General features: G+C 39.9%; 1 protein-coding gene across 1 annotated transcript; it reads left to right on the top strand.

The window, feature by feature from the left end:
* Positions 1–209: 209 nt before the first annotated feature.
* On the top strand, positions 210–16,093 carry dlgap2b (discs, large homolog-associated protein 2b; the record flags this gene model as incomplete). Its single annotated transcript, XM_080513614.1, has 5 exons — positions 210–1,286; positions 8,636–8,853; positions 10,282–10,435; positions 11,767–11,986; positions 15,279–16,093. The coding sequence occupies 5 exons, from the start codon at positions 210–212 to the stop codon at positions 16,091–16,093; spliced, it is 2,484 nt and encodes an 827-aa protein (XP_080369740.1).
* Positions 16,094–19,715: the final 3,622 nt, after the last annotated feature.

Below are 19,715 nucleotides of genomic sequence, written 5' to 3'. Positions count from 1 at the left end.
AACCCTCATTCAGAAATTGTATCTTATGGAAATTTTGTATTGGATAGAAAGAAACCCACCAACATGTTGACTGTATTTTTCTCAGAGTATCTCATGCTTTTTTTCCTGTTTCTTTTCCCCTTGCTTTCTCTTTAACAGACCAGAAGTTTTCATCTTGGTCCCCGTCTCGAAAGGTCGATGAAGGCAGACGCCTACCTCCATCCAGGAACATGAAGGGCTTATCCGGCAGCCGATCCCAGCACCAGATTCCCTTACCCCATGGCTTGGACTATGACCCCCATGTCCATGACCTCCACGCTCACCATGGCTCTGAGTCCCGCCACTCATCCTACCTGCTCAGCCCCACAGAGAGCTGCCCGATGGACTTCCACCACCGCTACTCGCCACGCAGCTCCATCCACTCTGACTGCATGATGATGTCCCCTGTCCTGATTGCCCCTCCCGTTGCGTCGGACCACATCTCCAGCAGCACCTTCCCCAGAATGCACTACAGCTCTCAGTACTATGACTCGGCCACACGGGACGACTGCGCTGCCATCACAGCCTCTGCCACCTCGCCGGCTGTTGCCGCCGCCGCAGCCGCGGCGGCTGCCTCCTCCCACCACGCTGGCACCAAGAGCAACCGCCTTCCCGCTAACCTACTGGACCAGTTTGAGAAACAACTGCCACTCCACCGCGATGGCTTCCACACATTACAGTACCAGCGCACCTCCACCACCACTGAGCAACGTAGTGAGAGTCCTGGCCGCATCAGACACCTCGTTCATTCTGTCCAGAAGCTCTTTACCAAGTCGCATTCCCTGGAGGGTTCATCCAAGATGAATGGCACAAAGGGCGATGTAGGAAGTGGATCAGGGGGTTACTACCATCATGGCCATCACTCCACCAAACATGGTAGCAAGAGGAGCAAGAGCAAAGAGCGAAAGCACCGCTCAGGCGGCTGGTGGAGCTCAGATGACAACCTGGATAGTGACAGCACCTACCGCACACCCAGTGTCATGTCGCGGCACCACGGGGAACACGTCAGCCACTGCTACCCAGATTCCATGCACAGCCACCACTTTGGAGACCTGTCACTCAAAACCTCGAAGAGTAACAACGATGTCAAGTGCTCAGCATGCGAGAGCATGGCCATGGCACCTGAGGGCAAGTTTATGAAGAGGAGCTCCTGGTCGACATTAACAGTTAGCCAGGCCAAGGAGGCCTACAGGAAGTCATCGCTTAATTTAGATAAACCCATGATGCACACAGACCTCAAGTCATCGCGGACATGTCACTATCTGCAGGTAAGTGATCATTTTCTCAACACGATCTAACAAAACTGTTGGAGGGTTTAATATTCAAGGACCAAGTGCATTTCACAATCAATTGATCACTGCTAAATTTGAGTAAAAGTGCTTAATTTCTGCTCCAATTATAACACAAGTTAGAATCTCGTGAAAAAATCCCCCATGAAGAACCATAGGAAAAAAAATGCAGAACAAAAGGTTATTTTTGCTACCAGGAAGAAAATACCAGCAGAATTACACTGAGGTGGCAACCATCTGCCTTTACTGGTGAGTGTTAGTATGGAATAGAAAAAGAAAAAGAGGGCAGAAAAAAAACTAAAATACCCAAACAGTGGAAACTGAACTGAAACAATTTACCCACCAAAAATATTTGTTGTATGAAATTTGAGAAAAGAGATTCTGCACTGAGCTGCCATACAAACAATGAAAACAATAGATCCTGTTATGGGTAAACCGAGTATATTTCAAACAACTATATTAATAGTAATAAAACTTACCCATTTATATTCTATCACAATTTCACTTAATTCAGAGGTTGCTGGAGCCAATCACAGATGACTAGAGACAAAGGCAGGGTACACGTTCAGACAATGTACCATCACCTGTCCAGCTCAAATATAATTTATTTTGACTATTTGAGCAAGAACATGCAAAAGGAATGGAAAAGCCCCCAACCAGATTAAAACCTGGAATAATTTCTTTATGAGAGCAGTAAACATCTTTCAAATAAATATCTTTATAGGATATAGCTACCTATTAAACAAACAAAAAAGGTATTACCATCATGAATGTGTGGAATTTCAAATATTTCTACAGTACTGCGAGTTCAGATCCTTGTAATACAAGTGTTGTGTTTGTTATGCATCTTTTCCCATGAGATCTTACTGATAGATGTCAATGGCACATAATATATAAATCACAGACTATCACCAATTTTTAAGATATAGCAGACAAATAAGTAATAATAATTGAGATCAATAACCATTTCCCCCCCATGGAGGTAGAAAGCATTTGGACTTCAACATTATTTTCCGCCTGAGACCAATTACAGAGTCCAGGAGAGTGAGAAGTCAATATATTTAACCAGGATTTCCTTTTGTGAGGTCTCCTCGGGGAGCTACTGTCTACTGAGATGTACACACAGCTCAATTGAGTGGATCAATGTCATGGTGGAAAGCACCGAGCTAAACTGCAACATTAGAGATACCAACATTTGGTGTGTTTAACATCCGCTTTTCACCTGGAGCTGTTGTAGCTTGTGCAATTGGACTGATTTAGAATTTACTTCATTCCCAGCCTCTGCCTGTGCTTTCCCACTCACACTTTGAGGGACTCTTCTACAGCTGATTAGCCACAGGTACTGGCTTCCAAAACACTGGCAAAAGCCAACTGTCTGGGCTTTCAGCAACATTTGATGTAATTGCTCTTTATTTTTAATATTCAACACTGAGCAGATGCGTTCATTAACAGTGACTCACAGCCTTTGCAGCATTTAAATACTAAGCTTAAAAATCATATGTTTAACTGCCTTAGCAAGGTGGTGACAATGATTTCAGTGCCTCCTGAAATATGAGTCACTCTGAAATATCAGACACCATTAGACATTAATGACAAAGTGGGCTATGTGAGTGAGCCTCCGGAGAAAAGTTCTCGACTGTCCTCTTAAGGTAGTTGAATGCTCCTTGAGAACAGAGACTTTTGTTTGTTCTCTCATGATCTCATACTTCACAAGAAACAAAGTGCAGAACTCCAGGGGGAGATGGAAGTAAAATGAATGGAGGTGAAATGTTCATTTTCTGCATCAAATTTCTGACCAATCAAACAACACATGAAACAAATATGTTGTCCAGACGTGTGGAGAACAAGGTCTGAGAACTACCAATACAAGACTGCGAGAAACAAATGACATCCTTCTTTTCTCACAGCCTGGAATAAAGAGATAATTTCTATTTATAGAGTATGTGGTAGGCTTTAGTTTATAATGACTGTGTATGATTTGATTTTAAAGAGCAAAAGTGATTGGCATTTACAACCTGGACTCGGCCTCCTCAGATACTTATATGCTTCTCATTCTGCCTTCATCTGGTAAATTCCATTGAAAAAAAGAAAAAAGATTTTTCAAGGAAGGAGCCTGAACACAATGATTGTAAAACTACCTGAGACTATCTCACAAATATAGACAATGGGTTTCTTTACACTTTATAAACTGACTGTAAAACACATTTCTGGAGAAAACATCATTTAAAATAGTCTTTGAGATTGTATTTTTCATGTTTGGAGTTGTACCAAAAATAGTTTTGCAGATAAAAATGCCCTGTTTCTTTTTCATTTTAGAGCTCACAATCTCTGCTTTATATATATATATATATAAAAAAAAAACTACAGACTTATTCTCAAGTAAAATCTCAACAACAAAGGTGCAACTTCAAAAAAATCTGGTGTTCTATCAATAAACCAAGGCATTTTAACATAGATAAATGCAAAAATAACACACTTCTGAATTCCCTGAACATCTCTGGTCTCAGTGTGGTTTTATAAGTCTGTTTTATAAGAGGTGAAAAATGTTCTGTGTGCAGTTAGGAGGAAGTTCTAGTAAACGAGGGTATTTTTGTCCTCTATAGAAAGCATGTTGCAGGTAATCAAAAGCTTCTCTAGGAGTAGAGGCAGAACAATAGATGTCAGTGGATCAGCGTTGACTGTGGCTCTTTGTCACATGCTGTCTTGGATATGATAAATCAACCATACACAACCATCTCCATTTGTTAAAAAAAAGAAAAAAAAGAATGGCACTTCTGTCATCCAACTGTATAAATAGCTTCTTTGCACTCAAGTTGCATCCCTGCTCATGCTTGGAGAGTGAAAACATGTTGGCCACTAGCCCAGTGTATACATTTTGATGCTGTGAGTTGCTCACAGAAATACAAACTGTTCTTGTTTGGTAGCGACGGGAATCTCGTCAGTAAAGAAGCTCTCTCACTGGCATTTGACAAGCTTATGTGTCAGCAGGCAAAGACCCTGCAGCTGCCACATGGGCTCATTCTGCTCTGAGCGTGTCAACAGTGAGAGCTCTATTCCATGGGAAAAAAGAGAGGAAGATCTCTGCAGACCTCATGGTCTCAGTGACGTCTGGGTCCTTCAGAACCATGTTAACTTGTGATGAAGATTAGTGTTGGGGAGCAGTTGACATCATCTACTTTTAACAGATGTTAAATCTTCAAGATGACATTCTCATCCAACAAGAGCAAGGTCACACTCATGTAAAGCTTCAAGTCTGTCACTAAATACTTCAGTGTTACTATAAACGTCTTAAAAAAAACATTGATAGATGCAGCAAAAATGGAAGACGCCCTCAAGCAGTAATTCAGTTGCAATAACTGTGAGCTATAAAGTTATCAATTGGAGTTAATGAGACCCAATTCAGACATTTTTTCAATGATTGAGTGTATATTCAATAAAGCACACTAAGTTTATCCATATGTTTGTTTTACGACAGTATCTTCATTTTTCTAACTGTATAAAGATTGAAAGGCAAAACTCGAAATATTAGAAGTTTGTCTACTCCTTTTAGTTTCACAACTCCCGTCTCATCTCAGTGGGTAATTTGCATACTGTGAGACAAAATTGCTGGACCCATACATTTATGATCAAGAGAATATGTTGTAGTAAAAACAAAACACAGCTATACATCACCTGCATGATGATATGGAATCACTGTCTGCTTTGAGAGAGAGAAAAAAAAGTGTTATTTCAAGGTTGTTTTTGTTTCAAAATACCTTCAATGTAATAGTAACTTATGTTTGTGTGAAACAGTGTGTGAGTGGGGCTGCCGCTGAGGCACAGCTGAACAGGCACTTTCAGGAAGAGCATCAAATGAGCATAAGGGAATGCTAATGAGCGAGTGTTCTGCCTGCATAAGTGTTCGGTGCCTTGTTAACCACATCCTCAAATGATGAACAGTTGCACATCGGAAGGAAACGATTCTTTTACTCCATTGAGATTTGTTTACCAAATGTGAAGTGCATTACAAATGAAATGTATTATTATTATTATTATTACAGTGGTTGCCTTTAATGCAAAACTCATCTGTTTTCAGGCTGCATGGTAGAGGATAAATACACACATTGCACTTTGTGTGTGATGGCTTTATTGCAACGCATTCATGTATCTTACTTAATGAGTTGGAAACTGCTGCTTTTTATTTTTTATGTGCTTATTGTTATTAAGATGACTCGGCACAACAATGACGTCTATTGTAGTATGACAATGCCATTCATTTTTCCAACGTCGTCATTTTTGCTTTCGATTCAGAGGAGAGTTATTATAGCATATGGACTCTATGCTTCAACTCTTTTTATCTTGACTACAGAAATATTTGGGGAGAGAAACTAGATTGATGATGGCGGAATCCAGTAAGTCGTTGTTATTATTAGCAATGCACAGCTATTTTTCCCACTTGCCAACTCTATGTAGTCTGGTCTTCATCTGTCTACCCTGAAGATGAGCATCATGTCAAGGCACAGAGAATATTTGGTCTGGGGGGTAAAAAAAAAAAAAAGAAAATAAAAAGATGTAGTAAAAGAAAGCATTTCTATACCTTCAAGCTAAAACGTGTGTACCAGGCATGCCTTTTTCTGAGAATAGTTCAGCTGCTGTGTCAGAGAAGCAGCTAAGCTGTATGATAGGGTAAAGTGAGCAACTGGCAGAGTATTAAGGACAGTGCCCAGGGCTGTTGTTCCAAGTGCTAAGACTGCCCTGTCCGCTGGGAGAACAGCGAGAGCTGCACCGGCTGCTGACTCCACTGTACTTGTTACAAGCCTGATCAGAACAGCGCCAGGACATTCAATACATAATACACTACCAACGTAAATCCTTCACTTCAAAAGGAGAAAACTAGAGGGCATCTCTGACAAACGCTAATTTAGATCTCTATGAGCAATTTGAATATGGGATTATTAATCACAGTTTGATCTGAGCAAAGTCAGATAAGCTCATGTAAAAAGACTGGATTCAATATAGTGATTAAGAACATTGAGGGTAATTGCTTTTTGGGGGTTAAACTGGATGCACTCTATGTTGATTCGTATTACTTCAAACTCTAATTAAAACCCACTCACTTCCTGTACATAAGCAGGTTATATGTAGACATATGAAACAGTACACACAGTAATTACTGCACTATCTCTTAATCACCATGTTAATTCTCATACAGTTGTGCTTTGAAGATTTCCTTTTTATAGCTATTTGAGAATGAATGTGACAATATTTTGATAAAACCAAGTATCACCTCCCTTCTTTTGCCAGGTAATGTTATGGTCATCAGAATGAACACAGTTTCATGTCAATTCATATGGCTTTTATAACATTTGACAAAGAAATGTTTTTGATTGCTGTTGAATGATTTTGCATTAGTAGAGAGTGTCATACAATAATTATAGTGTCAATTTGAAAGTTTCCACATCCAATCAATATAAAATTGGTAGCCTTTGCTGTGCGGACACTAAATACACATGTGTATGTGTGGGGGCACTTTTTTTCTTCCTAAAAATCAACAAATCAAAGATGCTCTCGTTGTAATTTGAAATATGAGGTGTTATTCAAAAGAGGGTATTTCGTGCCTACCATTCAACTGAATAATGATCCTGCACGATATGAAGGAGTATTTGAGCATCTTTCAAAAATGTGCTGATGCAATTCAGCCAGTGGTGCAGATTAGTTTTCCTCCATCTAAGCACTGTCTAATAAAAATTAATGAATGAAAACACAACCTGTGAATATATTTAAAGTTATACTGAAGTGCTGACCTTGTGAAATAACTTTAGGCCAACTGGTAAACTTGACAGTGGATTGAATTTTGGCAGGACTTAGCGGAATATCACAATACAAACCATAAAACAGTGGCTCTGTGAGTCAGTCCTGCACAATATACATATTTAAAGAGTTTCAAGATATTCTGCTAAAACACAGGAACTCTTGTGCGCTTATCAAGAGTGTGTTCGCACTTGGCAGATTTTGTTCCAATAAAATCAGCTGGTGTGTTTACTCTCTTGGTGCTGGTTCATTTAAACAAGTGTGAACGCAACTCCTCGAACCTGCCATGCACCAAACAACTGAACCAACTCCTGCTGAGCAGTGGGTGTCAAGTCATTTTCCAAACAGACTCTGGTGCAGTTGGCTTGATGCTCGAACGCAACACAGCACAGACATACGAGAACAAACACAGGATGAGACAGACATTAAAACTGCAATGTTCTTGCAAAATAGCTTTCCAAATGTGAGCAGTTGAGTCCTATCTGCTCCTACGCCATACATAAATATAAGCAATCATTAGTTTTGAACTGGCACAAATACCACCACGATAATCCCACATCGCTTAGTCCAGACCAAGGAAACAAACCACAAGATGAAACAGATCCAAAGATAATTTCTTAAAAAAAAAAATCCTCAGTGTGCCAATCAATGCAACACCTCATAATATGTCAACATTTCCATTAGTGTCAACTTAACAATTTTATAAGACTGTCAATATATCTATCTCTGTACATTACATCCACAATAGGTTCCAGTTATTGTTGATGTAACCAGCTTGCTCACTGCATTCAATACCGCTTGTTATTACCGCCCACTAATAGAGAGACCAGGGAAAGGACAGGGACATCAAGCCAGTATCAGGACAATAAACAGTGGTACCCAGGTCTTTGTCGTTTACACTAGACAAAGTGCTTTTTCTTCTGTCCAAGGTTGAAGACATTGTTGCCCACTCCTGACAGCAGGTCTCATTGTGAAAGACTGTCGTAATGCATCGGGGAGAAAATTCAACATGTTTTTCATAAAGCAAGTACAAGACACATGAATAAAGACTTTAACTTTTCTGGTATTATCAGTGAAGGTTGCGCTACTCCATAATTATCAGTTTTTGTGCTTTAGCTACTATTTTGTTCTCCAGTTGTTTTAATTTGTAAAAGAAATGGAACGCCTCCTCATGGTTGCAGTGGAGAACTTGGAGAAAACCACTGGGTCTGATTTCTATTTGCACAGTAATTTTCGAGGTGAAGCTCAGCAGTGAATGAAACAGAGACACTAAGATCAGAAATGTGAACCAGTTTCAATTTGTGTTGAGGGAGAAAATCCAGCAAGAGCTCATCCAACTACTCATCTGACATGTTTTTCAGAATGAGCCTGCTAATTGGGCCCCATTGTACTTGCAAATGAAATCCAACATACACAAGCCTGTACAACCCTGGCATTTTGTCTCTGATCACAACAATCGAGTTATATAACCTAATTGCGTTGCATTTTGTTTAAACACATGCATAACGTGTATGTGTGTGTGTGTATATCTTCCACAGGTCCCCCAGGATGAGTGGAGTGGATACCCGGGGGACAAAGATGAGGAGATCCCATGTCGGCGGATGCGGAGCAGCAGCTATGTTAAAGCTATGGGAGAGGTGGATGATGAAAGTGGGGATTCTGACAGCAGCCCTAAGATGTCTCCACAGAAGGCCATCCGACCTGATGCGCTTGTCCTTAAATCAGCCATGCAGAGACCCCATTTAGACTCGCACAGGTAGGCCAAGCTCACACCACAACCGCGTCGATTTAGATATTTTTCCATGTTCCATGTGGCATCACTGAAGGACTAATGGATGCAAAGGGGTCATGATGAAATTAAGTGCATGATGCAAAAGGTTGCAGTGCATTTCACAGGGGTTTTTAAAGTACACTTTGATTAACAGCAAGAGCACAACAATTTGTACTTGAGGCCAAATCGATGGCTTGATACCTAATTTGCTGATTGTTAGTGAGATTTGAGGTGTGCATTTGTTAACTCAGAAAATGCACATTTTGGTTTTTTTTGGAAAGAGTGAATAACAAAGATTGTGTTGGGTGAAAATGTTTCAGGGTCTCACACAGTACACAAACACTTTTAGCAGCAGAGCTTGACTGCATTGTTAGAAAAGATCCAACTTGAAAACAGTTGGAAAGACGTGATTTCCCCAATGAAAAATCTACAATAGGACTGTGTTACAATACATCGAGGTAGATGTATAGCATTAACACCTGCATTTCTCAAAAATGTTAAACCTCTCAAGCTCTATTAAATTACTTTACAGTGACATTGTGCGGGTGTTTCTTGATGGTATTTGGGATTTAGAGGCTGCTAGTGGCTCATGCCCACATGGCAAATAAGCTCGTGGTTGCTCAGCTTGTTTTAATTTAGTTGTTATAAGTGGCTGTTTGTTTACAGGCAGTGTGACTTTTAGATATGGCCTAATTCTGTGAACCTGGAAAAACATTGTGCATCCGTCATCCCAACTGCTGCTCGGTGCTGAGAGCTATTTTTGTTCTTCTTCTCAGCGGGGTTCTGATCACGTCTGCCTTTGTCCCCAAACAAAACGGCCCCCTTGTTTGTTTGTTTGTTTGTTATTTTTTTTTATCTTGTTGTTGATGATGCTATAATACCTTAGTATAGCAGCTTAGACCTCCCTTGTTTCACTATTAAGAACCAGGACCAGCATGTACAGTCAATACAGTTTTGGGATGGAAGATATGCAGTTTTATTTTGGGAAATTTCATAACACATGCCATTCCAATGGATGCTTGCCTGCAAACATTCGATTCAATTCAATTCAATTCAATTCAATTCAATTCAACTTTATTTATATAGCCTGAAATACAACACAGTCATGAGGTGCTTTTAACAGAGAAAAACCCAACAAATCCACATGAGCAAGCATATAATTTTTTTGCAACTGTGGAAAGGAAAATCTACCTCTAACTGGAAGAAACATTTGCAAAAACCAGACTCAGATGTGGCGGCTTTTCTGCTGGCCAGTTGGGGTGAGGGGATAGAGGAGAGGGTAGGGGGCAAGAAACAGACCCTGGTTCGAAGAGGGGGAGGCAGAAAGAGAGGTGGTCTCAGCCCCAGTGATCCTCTATTTGTGCCTTTTCAAATGTGAAATCGTTTCTGTCCCCACTTTTTGTCCTTATTCAGCCACGGCTACCACTTGCAAACAAGAGATTTGCGGCCCCACCCTAGTGTAACGCTGGACCCTGCCACCACCTTTCATCCCCCACCCTTCCGCTCTCGCAACCAGAGCTACATGCGTGCCGTCAGCACCCTCAGTCAGGCTAGCTGCGTCAGCCAGGTGAGTCTCAAACATGCATCGCACAGAGGCGACCTGTGGAGACGGATGTGACACCCTATGTTGGAGTCTTTGTATGGACTGTATATTAGAGACATGAGCATTTATATCGAAGGGCCAAAGCTGATTTTTAGCTTGTAGAAACAGTTTTGTGCATGTGATTTTTTTAGAAAGAGGATATTTTGAGTATATTTTCAGAAAAGGAATATACATTTTTTTTAACCAGTTCCAGTCGTATATTTACAGTTAGTTTATTAATGTTTCATAGCAAAGTTGTACATACATGAGAATGATATATATATAATTTGTTAATCTCTTTGCCCTGGTGTCTAGTATAGGCCACTAACACATGATTGATCACTCTGGCATTGTTCCATCATATTTAGATCATAAACAGAACACATCTGATAACAAGAGTCGGACTTACTTTAGTACATTTTACAGCCTATGGACACTGTAGTTTTCTGTCTAACCTCACATGAAACACCAACCTTTGCAGGTACCTCCCTCTTTAATGTCCTGCTATGAATCTATACAGTTCTGGAAGTCTCTTTTGGACCTCCATCGTGGCACAAGACGTGGTTGCTACAGTAAGAAGATCTCTAAGACAAACAGAAACCGAGTCTCTATGTCAACAAGGACTAACAGGAAGAGAGATTTAAACAGCTTACTCCTGTTTTATAGATAAGAAAAATGTCTTTGAACATTAATAAAACTCAGTTATTTAAATATATATTTTAGAATACACTGTAGAGTAATAAGAAAAAGCTAAATCACATTATTTAAATTGGAATAAGCTCTACAGAAGGGTATTCTGAAAGGAAATGAGTCAATTAATTGACCGTGTTAGAGACACATACAGACACATACAGACACATACAGACACATAATTCAATTTTTACCCAAACTACACAAGTTACATAATGACTAGAAAAGCCAGGAATGAATATGACAGAAATGTTTTGTCATGTAGACCAACTTAATGAAAATGTCAGACTCGTTAGCCTGCACGAAGGATTGAGCCTGCAGTCTTTGTTTTTCCCTTCCTATTTAGAGAATTCAGCACACAGTATAGTGGTATTTTGGATGCTTTATCACACAAACTGTATATTCAAGAATGTTTTTCTCATAAATTGCACGTTTTATTTTAGTTTTTTGTTTTTTTTTTCCCTTCATTTGATCTTACATGTTTTCATTTGAAAGTCAAAAATGCCAGTGGCCTTTCCTTATGCTAACACTCCTTCATATTTGCTGTGCAAAGGGGAAGAATCAAAGTGAGAAAGAGAAAGGAAGAGGAAAAATTAAGGACTGCTATTCCTGTTTTTGTCTCTCAGGTGAGTGAGACTGAGATCAATGGCCAGTTTGAGTCAGTTTGCGAGTCCGTTTTTAGTGAAGTAGAATCCCAGGCTATGGAGGCCTTGGACCTGCCTGGTTCGTTCCGCACTCGAAGCCACAGTTACCTCCGTGCAATTCAGGCTGGTTATTCCCAAGATGACGACTGCTTGCCTTCAATGACATCCTCCACTGTCACTTCAACTCTCAGATCCACAACAGGTAAAGCAATCCCCTCCCCCCCATAAATGAGAGAGGGCTTAGTCTACATATCTTCATACATTCTGTACATGCGCACAACTGGACATACCTACATATGTACAGTGGGGAACCCTTGAGCTTCAAAGATGCCACGTTGATTGAGTCCACCAATTTCCTTTCGGAGCTACGGTGTGCTTGTGTTTGTTCCTGCCACTGCATACACCAAATTGTTTAGGTGGACCTGCTTGTGTGTTCCTTGCACGATTCATGCATCATTAGCCGAGCTTCTGGTTGGTCACTTGTGGTGTTGCCAAGCTGTAACCCAGGAAAAAAGGGTGGGAGGGTCACATTTTAAACACGGCCATGACACATTATCACGACACAGCTACACTACATGGCATGACTAAGATCAACAGGCCCTACCCTAAGCATGTTCAACTGTGGTGTTATATATGTGTTGTGCAAAGCGTGTGAGTTACCTAGCGAGGGACGAGGTCTGACACGGTCCAGGGGCAGGGGAGGTGTAGAGTGTTGAAATATTTTTGAGTGAATATACTCTGGAAAAAATCTTCTACCTGTCCTCCCCCTGCTCTGTTGTCTCAACATAGCACAAGTTTGTAACCGACCTTGTAATTGACCTCATGACACACAAATTTATAAATAATAGCAATCAATTCAAGGTAAGTCAACAAGCTTTGTAGACTAGAACACATGCACACATGCATGCTGGTTGCACAAAGGGACTGTGCAGTTATGGGTTTTTTCTGTTTGAAAAGCACAACCTTTAAAAAGTATTGTTGTATTGTGTTGCATGAACTCCAAAATAACTAAGGTTATGTGAATGCAAATAGCAGGTTTCCAATTGAGCAAATATATGATTATTTGATAGCTCTTATTTCCATTTATAATTACTATATGACCATGTTTGAAATATATTTCAATATTGTGTAGAATCTTTTGACTTTCAGCTAAACCCTGCTTTGACTTCAAGGTTTTTTTGCAACACAGTGCAAGCAATATGTCCCTTATAAGAAAGCACTGTAAGTTCTTTGTGCAAGCAGAGTCTTTGCAGTAAGTCCCCCACTCAGTGTATTTGGTGTTTTGCCTGCAAGAGTAAAGCTATGAACCCTATTGAAGCAATTTTTTTCTAACTATGTGCATTTTTTAAACATTGACGTGGACTTTGCTTTTTGTACACTTTTCTGTCAATTGAATATTGGAGACTTTTACTCATTTTGTTGTTTTTGTTTTCTTGTTGAATCTGGAGTTTTGTTTTTTGGAATCCTTTCATCCTCAATTGGGTTTCAATCGACGTTTTCCTCGACGTGACAGAAGTACTGAGGATAAAGGAGTGTTCTCCAATCCCACTGTCTTACTTGCTGAACTCTATCCATTTAGCTCTCTGCTTCAAATCTGTCAGCTCTGTATGGGCTAACACAACCAGTTGATTGTACACTTTTTTTGTGACAATATATCTTGAAGATTAGCGTGTTGCATTAATGACAGCTTGTCAGATAAGGTTACAGCAGCCTAGAGAAAGGGTTCCCTGGATGGTGATTAGCTTTACACAGTACAATCACCTCCCATTCAAGCCATACTGTAAACAAAACTTGTCCCTTGGTTGTTTTCTGTACTTTTCTGAACAAATAGTAGTCCTAATGTTAAATAGAAAGACTTTATCAGATTAAAACCAGTGATTTTCGTAATCCTATTTTCTACGTTAGTTCTCAGCATAAGTTTATATTTAAAACTGTAACCTGCTTATGAATCAAACCCTGAGGTTAGTGGGCCCTTGAGTGGGGAAGGGATCCCATGATGCTCCATAGGGCAGACGAGCAGCAAACCCCTCTCCATTTGACCATCCAAGCTCTTGAAGGATAACCAGGGGGAAAGAACAACTGGAGGCATCAGTGATGATTGTTGCAGGTATTTTAATGTTGACACGCATACATATATCTATGTATATGTGTGTTTTTGCACTGCCTTCTCAATAAAAACAACAAAAAAAATTATAATTGATGCATAGAGTTTATATGTAGTTGGTAGAAATACCTCGTTATGTTATGCTGAGTAGCAAACAGTTTCCAAACAACTCAGAAAAGCTCAGGCGCTTTCGTTTCTATTCTCAAAACATTATTATCTCTGGAAATTCATTACAGTGATGATCCTGGCTTTTGTGAGTTGTTTGCCATGTCACTACTTTAAGTGTTCTTAGACCACCATGTAAGTGTAAATGTACTTCTCAAACGTTCCAGAATGTTTCCATGTCGCAACCATAAAATAGCACATTGACTGTTATCGCATTGCCACCGTCTCCAATCATTTGTGGAAACAGCATCAATCTGCTGTATATGTGTAAATTTTTATTTTTTTTCTTTCCATGAAAATCGGACTTCTTTTTAAGGCCACACGTGGCAGAGTCTAACCCTTGGCATTGAGTTTGTCAGCTCTCTTTGACTGTGGGATTGCAGCCTCTCCCTGGTGCAGCCCCGACGGGGGCAGGGGTGACCCCTCCCCTTACCGGGTTATTTACGACTCCACATGGTCTAATCAGCCACTTTGGACCTGATATGTTCAATAGGGTTCATATCTGCTTCTTGGCCCAGTGGGTTGTGATTCTTCTACTACCCTTTACATCTTTTCTTTCGCACAAAATGGCACAAATTTCAACATATATAGACTTCGTAGAAAAGGGGTTCTCAGAAAATGGATTCATGATTTGATAATGATTGATGTATTTCATGTTTAATTCCAATTTTTGTTGTGCTGTGCAGTGAAAAGATGGAAAGAAGCCTTGAGATGACTGAGAAGGCAGTGTAAAAACTTTACCAGAAGCCTACAGTATGTGAGTTTAATCTTTCAGGCAAAAGGCTTAAAGAAACTAATGAGTGAAGGTTTATTCTTTATTGACCCATGCATAATCGAAGTTGAACATTTGCCATGTAACATTTTATGTAAGAAGCACTATGATACACAAGCAAATATATAAAACATTGAAAAAAACATTTTCTACAACAAAAACTAAATACATGTTATTTACCTCAATAAAGGTGTTATGAATGGTTCAACTCCAGTGCAGGCATACTCACATGGCCGATACTGATCTATATAATATTACCCTTCAATTGTTAGACTCAAATGGGAAATCAATATATCTGGACATGTGTTTTTTTGGAACTTGCCACTCACATACTGTATGTTTTCCATGGATATATGTTTCTTTTATAGTTAAGAAACTAGTACACATCACGCTCCAGCTGTTCCTTTCACCTTGAATGTCCTTCTGTTTTGCACATTTACATTTTTCTTCCAGAGGGATATGATGTTGTGGATGGGACATCCTTACTAAATGACGACATGATAGAAGATGATGATGGTGCTAGCTCCTCTGCCTATGCGGAGCTGGAGAGGCTAGAAAGAGAAACTGCTGCTGCGCGCAGCCAGCACAGTACTAGCTCCACGGTAACAGCCATCTCCGTCCCGCCGGCATCGCCTCCTTCGTACAGGGTCCCCAGTGCTTCACCCATAGCCACCTCTGAGCCGCCGGTCCCACAGGCTCTTCAGGCCTTTAAGGAGTCCGCAAACATGGTCGCTGCCTTCAACCTGCAGTGGAAGGATGAAATCTCGGCGATGCGCTATGAGCTAGCAGAGCTGCGTAGAGATGTCTGTGGAGAACTCAAAACTTTCAACAGCAACTTCTTCAACTTTACTCAGTGCTACAATATGTGGACTTTGTGCCGGGAGCCTTGCAGCGACAGCACCACGCAAACTGATGACAGAGTGTCCATCGGAATCCAAGCAGGCTCCAGTTGGTCCATTCGACAGAATACAGAGGACAAGTCAGTGATGTGCCAACCAGAGCCAGCACCATTCAGCATCATGGATTTAATGACAGCTCCTCGAATTGAGATCATAGAGGGAACTCCTGAGACCACGCCAGAGGGGTCAGGCAGCCCCGCCAGCCCGCTTCCAATCGAGGACTTCCCGTGGGAGATCAACAAAAAGCAAAAGGCTCATAAGCAGCCAGACACAAGTTGCCACACAGGTGGCCACAGAAGCGCCAGTCTAGAGCTGTGGAGCAGAAAGTACACCAGTGGGCCCATGTCATATCTGTCTATGTCATTCTAATCATTCACATTCTGCACATACTGTACATCAAAATGAGGAAGCCAGGGTAAAAACCTGACATTTATCCAGAAAAGCAGGGCAATGCTGTTGTTAGATGTCCCTTTACTCTATGCAGACACAGAGTCTGTCATCTCTTGAACAGGTCACGGTATCGTTCAAGCAATCTTTTAACAAGTGTCTTGCTTAGCCATGGAATAAAAGAGAATGGTTTGGTTTTACACCAGAATAAGGTGGACATAAGAATGTGAGAGCGAATGTGGCTGATATTCAGATCCTCAAGTGCCAACAAGTGCAGCATTATCTTCCCTCCATTGTCTTAAAGACGCAACTTTCTGAGAATAAGGAGACCCAAGCGAGCAAGATTGAACATCTGAGGGGTAGTCAATGATAAGACTCAATCAGCCATTGTGCGGCGAGGCCTATTTTAGTCTGTTCCCGCACACAAATCTGAATAGCTCATGTTCATTCCAGTTTCTCTTCATGTAGAAACATCCTAAGCACCTAACTATACTGAAAAAATACTGTGAATAACTTTATAAACCCTAGTTTTCTAAAGAATGCATTAAAGATAAATACATTATTTAGGAATATATTAATATATAACTACATTTTTGGTTATACAATCAAAGCATTCCTTCACCATGGCCTTCATCCATTTTGTAGCCAGTTATAGTTGTTCTCAGCATATCGACAGAGTTGAAAAGAGAAACAGGACGTCGTCCTGGAAGCAACTTATAACCCCAACCATTTATGAATTAAATTTACTAGAAAAAAATGTATTGATCACTATCTCAAGGCTTCTATGACTTGGGTTGCTGACCAAAAATTGTTTACAACGAATCATTTTGACTTTTTTTTTTATAAAGTCAGTCAGTACCTGTAGAGTCAAACAGTAAAGGAGGATTCACAGTGATCATTATGTCTGAATGTATTGGCTTCAGTTCATTCCTGCACAAAATGCATCCATGTTCACACTATATCTGTATATAAATGTACCATTTTGTATATAGAGAAACTTATATTCAATACTGTTTGCAGTTACAAACGTACTGTGTTCTGAGGGAGCTGAGAAGGGTGACAGCAGTTAATTGTGGTTATAAACCAAACGGCACTTATTTCAGTCTGTCTTCTTTTATCTCATCGTGTTCATCAAACAGCTGATTTTTGCATAAAAAGATTGGTAACGTATACCAGTGTTTCGACTGTTTTTCATTACGTAAAATGTTTGATAAAGTGTCTTACCGATTCATAGATTATTTTTTATTTGAAAAGACGTTTTCAACAAATGCAGAATTCAATGTAAACGCTGGTCCCTATGAGTAAGACAATCAGAGCCGCTGAGGGCCTCTACCTCTTCAACGCGTCCCTAGAGGAGCAGTATAGTACCACTGAATGTACTAACACCGCCTCACTAGTGATGGCTTAGCTGGGCTCCTGTCAGACCTTAACAGGTAGGAACCCCCAATCATCTGCTATATTTGGCCAATAGCTCATTTTGTCTGTTATAAGTGAAACGCCATGAGCCACTGACATTCCTCCCCACAAACACTCATACTCTCCATTGTCTCATGCCAACATGGCTTACCAAAGTTAACACAGAGGCGCTTGGAACGGAGGCCAGCAACAGACATCCCTTTTCTTTGGACGATCACTGCAGCACAGGACACAGTCTGTAGGTATCAGACCCCTGACTGAAATGTGAAACTTTCTAAAAAAAAAAAAGACTTAACAAAAAGGAAAGACACCACCACCATGTCTTCATGTAGAAAGTGGATCTTCTTCCCCCTTCGCACGACCAAAAGACGATATTTTACAGGAGAGAGAAAAAAGTGGCACTTTGAAAAGATGGCAATTGTACCAAGGTTGTACTTAAGGTAAGATCAAAATTATACAGTTGATGCCACACAGGAAAAATAAGGCAAACATTTGTTTTTGCTTTTTTCGCAGTAGCTTCATTCCACACCCACCTGGTACATGGAAGGCAATGCCGAACATGATTCACTTGCCTTGATAATCTAATACATGTGTTACAAACAAATACTATATTACACCATGTTTTGATGGGGACTTTTGGAAGTAACACTGAGCTTTGAGCTCTGTGAAGATACAAGGCTCTGCAACGAGGAATAATGGAGAAGGAATAAGCTCAAGTGTATTTGTGGTCATTCTCTTCTATTTGCAATACAGAGCAAGACTTTTTAAAAGCCTATGACCTATTTATTGTTGTTATAAACACAAATAAACCCGTTTTAAGTTAAATTTTTAGTAAAGACCAGCCAAGGGCTGGATTTTGATGAAAAAAAAATATGACTTTCATGAAAGGCACATGACTGTGATAACAATTAGCCTATGAATATCTTAATGTATAAATATATAGAGTGTGTAAGAAATAACTGTGGAAAGGCTTGTGTTTATATTTTTGCTTGTTGAAAGATTAAGGGGGGGAATTGCAGTGGCATTCCTTATTTGCATCTTTTCCCATTGGGAAATGCAAAATAATTTAAAGGTGCTGATGACTGGCCAATCATGATGTCTCCGATCTACATCCATTCATTCTATGCAAGTCCTTTTTTCCTTGTTGTGTGTCATCGAAACGTTTGCAGTTATATAGATGGGATTTATGTAAGCCTTCATGCGAGTCATCAATAACCTGAAATTCAATTTCTGAAAGCATTGGTGGCTCCAAAAAAGAAGGAATTAGTATACTTTTATTTACTTTCAAAAAGTTTGAATCAAGTGTTTTCTTGCCAAACAGCTGTTTTATTGAGATTTCCTCCATTTCAGCTTGTGTGTATCCTGCAATCTAAGTTTGATGGGGAGATTCCTGCTATGTAGTAGCATCCATGTGCTTCTGTGATACAAAACAAGCGAAGCACCTTTATATGCATATTATTGATGATTCATTTACAGGAAGCAGCAAAATTACAACAAAAAAAGGCCTTTCCAAACTTAAGTGGAATTGCTGTATAAATGCTTAACACCGTTCTAAATTTCTATATAACTAAAATGCAACGTGGTAATGAATTGATGCTCGGGAACCTCACCCTTGCCATAAATAACTTTAACCCAGTGTGTCATTATCATTTCATTATTTATCCCAAAGAAAAGATTCTTCCCTAAAGGCAAGTTGATATGTAGCAAAATACAGATCTTAACATTATTTTGGAAATAATATATGTGAAAGATAAGCATTTAACAAAGAGTGAAGAAAACAGTGCAAAGGGTATTTACAATTATTTTTACCCATGCAACCATATTTTGTGTAATAAAATATATAATAATTTGTAAAAGATCCTGACCTGTCTACAGAATCTGATCTATCACAGTATCTAGTTGTTTTTTTTTTGTTTTTTTTTGTTTACATTCTGTTGTCCTCCAGAGATTTGATGCAACAACTGTGCGAATTCTGTGACGTCCACTTATTAGAACAAAGGTTTTTTGATGGAACCGGATATCACCTGAACCTGTAAAATTGCTTGAATATAAATCCTTTTCTACCCCTTGTTCTTCTCTTCCTGCATTTATTTGATGTGTCTCGGACATTCATGTTGCAAATTTTCAGGGATCTCAGACTGCTTTGTTAAGTGAACCACATTTTGTCAACGTTATAAAGCATCCTTTT

The sequence above is a fragment of the Blennius ocellaris genome (assembly GCF_963422515.1).
Source record: "Blennius ocellaris genome assembly, chromosome: 18".
Taxonomy (NCBI): domain Eukaryota; kingdom Metazoa; phylum Chordata; class Actinopteri; order Blenniiformes; family Blenniidae; genus Blennius; species Blennius ocellaris.
Note: the sequence above shows the minus strand (reverse complement) of the source record. Positions and strands in the feature narration are given on the sequence as shown.